The sequence below is a fragment of the Lipotes vexillifer genome, unplaced genomic scaffold (assembly GCF_000442215.2).
Source record: "Lipotes vexillifer unplaced genomic scaffold, Lipotes_vexillifer_v1.1 scaffold689, whole genome shotgun sequence".
NCBI lineage: Eukaryota > Metazoa > Chordata > Mammalia > Artiodactyla > Lipotidae > Lipotes > Lipotes vexillifer.
This window is the reverse complement of record NW_006772359.1, coordinates 1,412,987-1,422,319: the sequence shown is the minus strand read 5'-3', so window position 1 is coordinate 1,422,319 and position 9,333 is coordinate 1,412,987. Positions and strand designations below refer to the sequence as shown.

At 44.6% G+C, this 9,333-nt stretch overlaps 1 protein-coding gene across 1 annotated transcript in view; it reads right to left on the bottom strand.

Moving 5' to 3' along the window:
• The window catches only part of SCAF4 (SR-related CTD associated factor 4), a 189,662-nt gene that overhangs the window by 56,131 nt on the left and 124,198 nt on the right, over positions 1 to 9,333 (bottom strand). Inside the window, 1 exon segment of the mRNA XM_007447430.1 lies at positions 147 to 336. Coding sequence (XP_007447492.1) covers positions 147 to 336 — 190 coding nt within the window.

The window sequence follows — 9,333 nt, the reverse complement described above, 5'->3', positions numbered from 1 at the left end:
GCCCCCGCTGGCCCCGCCCCGCCCCATCCCGCCCCGCGCGTGCGCGCGCGCGCCGCCTTCCCAGCCGCTAGCGCGTGACGCCGGGCAACTGAGCGCTTTCCCGCTCGCTGCGGCCGCGGGCCGAGAAGTCTGCTTAACCCAGAGACTGGGTGCCCGAGAGGGGCGCCGGCGAGCGCGGGGGTCCCAGGGCCAGGAGTCTGGCACGGAGAGAGCCAGTGCACACGCGCGCCCCTGCCCGACACGGCGCTCCCCGGTGCGTTTTTGTGTGCCATTCTGCCCAGACAGGCCCTGCACCCGTCAGGGCTGGCGGACTCGGAGCCACTTGCCCTCCGCTGCCTGGAACAAAGGGCTCAGGATTTGACCTCAGCCCGCTGAGCGTGCATTTGCAGGCTCCCGTGCAGGCTCTGCCGATGCAGTCCTGTGTCTGCCCTAATCGTGAGGGTTAAATCTGCCTGAGCTGAAGCCCCGAGAAGGACATGCAGGCACTGGATATCCACGCAGGCCTAAAAGAACCCCTGTGCAGCCTTGTGCCGCGAGAGGAGTGGATTCGCTTAACACTAGTATCGATTCCCCAAACCACGTTGTTTCCTTTTAGGTGGAAAGACTGTTCTGATTAACTTCCCATGCAACCTACTGCCTGCCAGGCACTGTGCTGGGTTCTGGGAGTATGGAAATTAAAAGATACTTTACTTTCCCGCAGGCAGCTCGATTTAGTGGTAGAGGATAGGCAAATGAGGAGGTAATAACTAAAGCATGGTAAGTGTTAGGGCAGAGACTCTGTGGAACAAAGGACAAAGATATTCATCTGACTGGAAGTCCAGGAAAGCTTTTTAGAGGAAGTGGCACTGAGCTACATCTGGAAGAAGCAGCAGGAGTGGTTGGAGAAGGCACTGTGGCCTAAATGAGCTTGACGAGTACTGTGGCATTACCCAAGGAGGACAAACTGGAGCTTATGGTGGAAGGAGGAGGACTGAGACCAGGTCCTGAAGAGCCTCTGTGTCCTGCCAAGGAGTTTGGATCTTGTCCCCAAGGCAGTGGGAAGCCATTGAAAGCTTTTAAGAGGAGAGTGGTGTCATGCAATATGCTCTTTCACGACTAATGTGTAGAGTAGCAAGAGTGGGGTCAGGGAAAGAATAGCCCTAGCCCTCAGCCTAGCGGATGCTGAGAGCTTAAGGCAATGGAGTAGAGGAGAGACAAGGTCAGGTACTTAAGAAGGGGAATGGATGGGTTGGAACAGAACAACTGAGGTTAAGGAAGAGGGAGGTATCGAGGAGGATGGTCTAGGTATTTGCTTGATGAAGGACATGGGTGATGGGTTTATAAGTTAGGGAATATATGGGTAGGAAGGAATGGGTTTGAGTGAAGGCACAGTAATGGTTTAACACTTGTGGATCGTCTACCATGTGCCAGGGTCTATCTGACATGCTATTCTGTGTTATTTCGTTTAATTTAACGGGCTTCTGTGTGACGTGGCTATTGGTAATGCCCCTGTTTTATAGTTGAGGAAGTGAGACCCAATTCAGTTAACTAACATGCCCAAGGCCAGATGATCTCCTTCTGGTGCCTGTGGAGTTTGAGCTGCCCCTGGTGCAAATAAGTGAAGGTGTCTAAGAGGCAGTTGGGTAAACACATGTGGAGTCAGGAGAGATGGCTGAGAGGAGGTGGAGATCTGGGAGTCAGTAGTGCAAAGCATGCTTGGAGGAGCTGAAACTGACCAAGGGACACGAAACTGGAAACTCAGCTATGTGAGGGGTAAGAAGCTAGAGTGAGAACAGGCCTAGAAAGAGCACGGGAGAATCGGTCAGCCTGGTCCAGTGCTGAAGGTAGAAGTCAGCAAGGTAAAGGTTAGAAAGTACCTGCTAGCAACTGGGACCTCAGAAGGAACGTTGGCAGGAGTGGAGAGGGCCGAAGCCAAACTGATGTGCCCTCAAGAAGGGAATGCAGGGACTTCCTTGGTGGCACAGTGGATAAGACTCCGCACTCCCAATGCAGGGAGCCCAGATTCGATCCCTGGTCTGGGAACTAGATCCCACATGCATGCCACAAATAAGAGTTCTCATGCCACAACTAAGGAGCCATGGAGCCGCAACTGAGGACCCCCCTTGCCACAATTAAGACCCGGTGTAGGGACTTCCCTGGTGGTGCAGTGGTTAAGAACCTGCCTGCCAATGCAGGGGACACGGGTTTGATCCCTGGTCTGGGAAGATCCCACATGCCACGGAGCAACTGAGCCCGTGCGCCACAACTACTGAAACCTGCGCTCTAGAGCCCGTGCTCTGCAACAAGAGGAGCCACCTCAATGAGAAGCACACCCACTGCAACAAAGAGTAGCCCCTGCTCTCTGCAACTAGAGAAAGCCCGCATGCAGCAACAAAGAACCAAAGCAGCCAAAAATAAATAAATTTTTAAAAAAGACCTGGTGCAACCAAATAAGTAAATAAATATTAAAAAAAAAAAAAAAAGACGGGAAGGCAGCAGGAGATAATTTACAGGCTTGACTGTGAAGGCAAGTTTGTGAGGGCCCCAGGGAAAAGCTGCAGGATGAAGGAAGAGTGTACTTGTTTCTTTTAGGATGTGAGATGTGTACTCTTAATTATTTGTTGAAGGCAAAAAAAGTATTCTTTTGGGGGCCCATCTATCATCTACTTAGTTTCATTCCCTTTTTATCTCTCAGCTGAACTACGATTATATTTTTTTAAGCCCATTTTGCTTCTCTCAGAGTAGTCATACATAGGACCACCAACATTGCATTAGAAAATATAGTTCTTGGGGACTTCCCTGGCGGTCCAGTGGTTAAGACTCCGCGCTTCCACTGTAGGGGGCACGGGTTTGATCCCTAGTGCTATGCGGTGTGGCCAATAAAAAAGAAAATATAGTTCTTAGTAGATCTACCCTTTGGCTTTTCTGGATCTCCATTGTCTACCAAATCCTGTCCAAGACCCGCATACCATATTGCCAGCCTACTGCCAGGGCACAACCCAAGTTTTGTCATTTCCTGGACACGTCTGGGAATTGACACAGCTTGCCTTTTTTGCTCTCGTGTAAAATCTCTCCCAGCTTCTCCATGTAGGCAGGCCCATTTAGCATCAGGTTGATATTCAGACATTACCTCCTTTCAATCATTAATCACTTATCAGGCACCTACTTTGTGTCAGGCACTGTGCTGAAAAGCTTCCCCACTCTCCTAGCCAGACTCAACGTCTCCCACCATATGCTTCCATGACCCGGCTACAGCACATCTTACCTTGTCTTGTTATTATCCGGAAAAGTCTGCTGTGCCCTTGCCCTTCCCCTCCCTCTTTCTGTGAACAGTGGCAGATCTTAAAAATGGGCCCACAAAGCCTAATGGAATTCCTTCTCCCCCAGCTCATATCTGCAATCTTCTTTCCTCCTGTGAGTCAGGGAAATGGATTTGCCTAAGGAAGTTTGAAGTCTTGAGCTGGGGGGAAGGTGGTGAGTTCAGCTTCAGACATTTTGCATTGGGGGCTCAATGCATGATAGCTATTGAGCTCTGTAATGGCTGCTGAACTGAGGGAATGATGGCCAGGAGGACAACATTTCCTGTGCACCATTCTACTGAGATTTGAACATACAAGGAACAAGATTTGACATCTAATATCCTTGTGTTTGAGGCAGAGAATTTAGATTTAGGGGGTTCTTTTCTATATAGAGTTGTTTGGTTTATATGTTAAAGTGTTTGGGAGGTCTTGTAAACAAGTTGTTTGGGGAATATGTGTTATTGACTAGGCTTTGGGTGCCTTGGCAGCATTTTCTACCATTTTTCTTTTCAGAAGATAGAGGCAGCACCTCTATCTGCTTTGGGACGTCTGGCAACCACTTGCAGAACTACTGCTGGACTTCCATCTCTGTCTCTCCAGGCACACAAGTCAAATCGTACAATAGGAAATTAGGGGCTAATAACAAAAACTCACGAGATCTGTCCTTTGTGAGCACACCTTGAAGCAGTAGGAATGCAGCCTATTAAAAAGATGGCTGGAGGATCATAAATACATGCGACAAGAATCAGTAAGACATTTTATCCACTTGCAAACTTGCCTTCTCTCAAAGAACATAGATCTAAACAGATTCTTGTATTCATAATGTGGGTGTGGAAATAGACAGTTCTGAAAAGCCATTCCAAACAAACTTGTTTTAAAAAGAGTAGATGAAATCAATATTCAGAGGAAAGAAAAGATGGCATTCAGAAAGTAGTATTCTGGTTAATTCTGTGCCGTTCACATGTCAGCTCACTCTCTTGAAAGGAATGCTGGCTACATTCTGCAGGTGTGGAGAATACAGAAAGAAAGCATCTCACTCCTGAAGAGCCCAGAAGAACATTCATAGATAAGAATTCAAGAGAAAACAGATTCTTTCTAATGTGTTACCCCATATACTTTCTGGAGCAAGTATAAACTAATGATACTGTACAAGATTCTTCCTTTCTTCTTGGTCTGCTTTCCTTCTCTGGCCAGCTTCCTCCCCTTCCTGAGATTTCACCTGACACCTCTGTGACCCCTCTCCCTCCCCACTTAGAGATCTGAAATCTCTCCTGGTTTACAACCGCATTTCCAACTACCCACTAGAAAATTCCACATGGACGCCTGTCCCCCTCTGTCCCCAAGGGACCCACCTGATTCCTTTTTGTGTCAATCTCTATCTCCATGCCCTTTATGTTGTTAGTGCCAAAATAGTGGAAAAAACTATGAGGAAAACAGGAAGTGGAAGAAGGAAGAGCTCAATGTCTGTTGGGGTGATGGGATTTTAGGGAATTTTCACTTTCTTCTTAATTTTTCAGCACTTTCTAGACTCCATACAGGAGGCATGTATTACCTTTGTAATCATAAAGAGTAAGCTCCTTACAAAAAGAAATCATACAGATAAGTGTGTAGCAACCCTAAAGTATTTTGGATAGACAATCTTATTTATGATAGTAAACATATGAGCATATGAGTAATGTATCAGTTAGGGTTCTCCAGGGAAACAGACCATTAGAATAAATATATATATGTATATATTAAAATATATATTCTCTCTATATATTCTCATATTTATACCATTAATATATATATTTTTTTCTCCATATATATTTTATATAGAGTTGATCTTTGAAAAATACAGGTTTGAACTATGTGGGTCCCCTTATATGCAGATTTTTTTCAGTAAATATATAGTTGGCCCTACATATCCTCAGGTTCTGCATCCACAAATTCAACCAAATGTGGATAGCAAACTTAATACATCATCCACAGTTGGTAGAATCCGTGGATGCAGAACCGGTGAATACAGAGGGCAGACTATGGGACTTGAGCATCCCTAGGTATTGGTATCCACAACAGGTCCTGGAACTAATCCCCCTCAGACACCAAGGGATGACTGTATATGGAGATACATATATACATAAAATCTGCCATCTGCAAGCTAGAGTAAGAAAGCTGGTGGGGAACTTCCCTGGTGGTGCAGTGGTTAAGAATCTGCCTGCCAATGCAGGGGACACAGGTTCGAACCCTGGTCCAGGAAGATCCCCCATGCCGTGGAGCAACTAAGCCCGTGTGCCACAGCTACTGAGCATGCGCTCTAGAGCCTGCGAGCCACAACTACTGAAGCCTGCACGCCTAGAGCCCGTGCTCCGCAACAAGAGAAACCACCACAATGAGAAGCCCATGCACCACAATGAAGAGTAGCCCCCGCTCGCCGCAACTAGAGAAAGCCCGCGCACAGCAACGAAGACCCAACACAACCCAAAATAAATAAATTTGTAAAAAAAAAAAAAAACCCCACAAAACTTAAGGCCCTTAAAAACACAAAATATTATTTAAAAAAAAAAAAAAGGAAAGAAAACTGGTGGGCAGTCCTAGGCCACGGCCTGAAAACCAGTGCAAGGGCAGGAGAAGATGAGATGTCCCAGCTTTTGCAGTGAGGCAGGAAAAAAAAGAGCTAATTCCTCCATTTTCCACCTCTGTTATATTCAGACCCTCAGTGGATTGGCTGATGCCCACCTGCATTGGAGAGGGCATTCTATTTTTGTGGTTCCATCAGTTCAGACGCTAATCTCATCCAAAACACCGTCACAGACACACCCAGAAATAACTTATCTCGGTGTCTGGTGGCCCAGGCCAGATGACACAGAAAATTAACCATCAAAAGTAACTGCTAAAGGAAAACAGTTTCTCTTAGCCATATTCTGTCTTACTTAAGAATAGGAATCTAAGATTCTTTTTCCAAAATTGAAATATTAAAATTGTCTTGACTGAAGTGAAATGTCACCTCTCAGGACCGAACTACCCCAATCTAACATTTGCCCTTTTATTCATTCATTCACAAAATAAAGGCAAACACCTACTATGGACAGGCACTGCACTGGGTATTTAGGATATTGCAGTAAGCAAAAACAGATACATTCCAGACCTACTCTGGTGGCGCAGTGGTTAAGAATCCGCCTGCCAATGCAGGGGACACGGGTTCAATCCCTGGTCTGGGAGGATCCCACATGCCGCGGAGCAACTAAGCCTGTGCACCATAACTACTGAGCCTGCTCTTTAGAGCCTGTGTGCCACAACTACTGAGCCCATGTGCCACAACTACTGAAGCCTGTGCATCTAGAGCCTGTGTTCTGCAACAAGGGAAGCCACCCCAATGAGAAGCCTGCGCACCGCAACGAAGCGTAGCCCCCGTTCGCCGTAACTAGAGAAAGCCTGCGCACAAACAGATTCCTTCCTAATGGACTACTTACCCAGAGTCTAACACCTGGCCCTGATGTTGAGCATTTTTTCATATGCATATTGGCCATTTATACATGATCATGTCTTGCGGGAAGACAGTTTTATGTTTTTCTAGCCACTCTGTATGTCTTTTATTTATTTTTCTTGTTTGCACTTAGTCCTCCAGTACAATTTTATTTTTATTTTTCACCTTTATTGGAGTATAATTGCTTTACAATGTTGTGTTAGTTTCTGCTGTACAAAAAAGTGAAACAGCTATATGTATACATATATCCCCATATCCCCTCCCTCTTGAACCTTCCTCCCACCCTCCCTATTCCACCCTTCTAGGCAATTTTAAATAAAAGAAGGGAAAGGTGGACATCTTCATCCTTTATGTCTTATCTCAGGGGTAAACATTCTTTCACCATTACATTGTTAGCTGTAGGTTTTTCATAGATGTCCTATAACAGGTTGAGGAATTTCCTTTCTATTAGTTTCTTGAGAGTTTTTAAAAAAATCTTTTAAATCATGAGTGGGTGTTATATTTTGTCAGATGCAGTTTCCATGTCTATTGAGAGGCTCGTATGGTTTTTCTATTTTATTCTGTTTTAATGGTGAATTACATTGATTGGTTTTTGAATGTTAAATCAATTCCTGAACACATACCACTGGTCACGGGGTATTACCCTTTTTATACATTTTTGGATTCAGTCTGCAAATATTCTGTCAAGAATATTAACTTCTATGTTTATGAGTGGTATTGGTTTATAGTTTCTTTTTCTTGTAATGGTTTTGGTGTCCGAATAGTCTGTCCTCATCAAATGTGTTGAGAAGTAGGTCCTCCCTTCTCTATTTTCTGAAAGAGTTTGCGTAGAATTGCTATTATTTCTTCCATAAGATTTTGTTAGAATTCACCAGTGAAACCATCTGGGCCTAAAGTCTTCTTTATGGGAAGGTTTTATATTAATAATTCAATTTAAAAAATTGATATAGGGCTCTTTGGGTGCTCTATTTTTTTGAGCCAGTTTTGATAATTTGTATTTTTTGAGAAATTTGTCCATTTAAAGGTTGATGATCTATTGGCATAAAGTTTTTCATAATATTCTCTTATTATCCTTTCTATGTCTGTGGTGATATTGCCTCTTTCAACCCTGATGTTGGTCACTTGAATGTTCTTTTTAGAATTTTCTTGTTCAGTGTAGTTAGAGGTTTACTTATCTTGTTGATGTTTTTGAAGAAAGAGCTTTGGTTTTATTGATTAGCTCTATTGTTTGTGTACTTTCTGGTTCATTGATTTTCACTCTTATCTTTATTATTTTCTTTATTCTGCTAGCTTTGTATTTAATTTGCTCTTCTAGCTTCTTGTTTATTTATTTATTTATTTTTGGCTGTGTTGTGTCTCCGTTTCTGTGCGAGGGCTTTCTCCAGTTGCGGCGAGCGGGGGCTACTCTTCATCGCAGTGCGCGGGGTCTCTCACTATCGCGGCCTCTCGTTGCAGAGCACAGGCTCCAGACGCGCAGGCTCAGTAGTTGTGGCTCACGGGCCTAGCCGCTCCACAGCATGTAGGATCCTCCCAGACCAGGGCTCGAACCCGTGTCCCCTGCATCGGCAGGCAGACTCTCAACCACTGCGCCACGAGGGAAGCCCCATCTTCTAGCTTCTTGAAGTCGGAGCTTAGATCACTGATTTGAGACATATTTTTTTTGTAGTATAAGCATTTAAAACTTTCAGTTTCCCTCTAGGGAATTCCCCGGTGGTCCAGTGGTTAAGACTCTGTGCTTCCACTGAAGGGGGCATGGGTTTGATCCCTGGTCCCGGAACTAAGATCCTCCATGCTGCGCAGCATGGCCAGAAAAAAAAAGGAAATTTCCCTCTCAAAATTTTGATGTGTTGAAAAAGAAAATTTTTTTGATGTGTTGTGTTTCCATTTCTGTTTAGTTCAAAGTATTTGTAATTTCCCTTGTGGTTTCTTCTTTTATCCATGAATTATTTAGAAATGTATTATTTACATACAATACAAAATATTTGGGAATTTTTCAAATATCTTTCTGGTATTGGTTTATAATTTAATTTCATTGTGGTCAGAGGTCATACTTTGTGTGACTTCAGTCTTTTTAAATTTATTGAGACTGAAACCTATTTTGTCTGATATTGATATAGCCACTCTAGCTTTCTTTAAAAAAAATTTTTTTTAATACCATGCAATTTCTTTTTTAAAAAAATTTATTTATTTTATTTTATTTATTTTTGGCTGCGTTGGGTCTTCATTGCTGTGCGCAGGCTTTCTCTAGTTGTGGCGGGTGGGGGCTGCTCTTCATTGCAGTGCACGGGCTTCTCATTGCAGTGGTTTCTCTTGTTACAGAGCACAGGCTCTAGGTGTGCGGGCTTCAGTAGTTGTGGAGTGTGGGCTCAATAGCTGTGGTGCACGGGCTCAGTAGTTGTGGTGCACGGGCTTCTGTAGTTGTGGCGCATGGGCTCAGTAGTTGTGGTGTGTGGGCTCTAGAGCACAGGCTCAGTAGTTGTGGCGCCCAGGCTTAGTTGCTCCGCGGCATGTGGGCTCTTTCTGGACCAGGGCTCTAACTTGTGTCCCCTGCATTGGTAGGCAGATTCTTAACCACTGTGCCACCAGGGA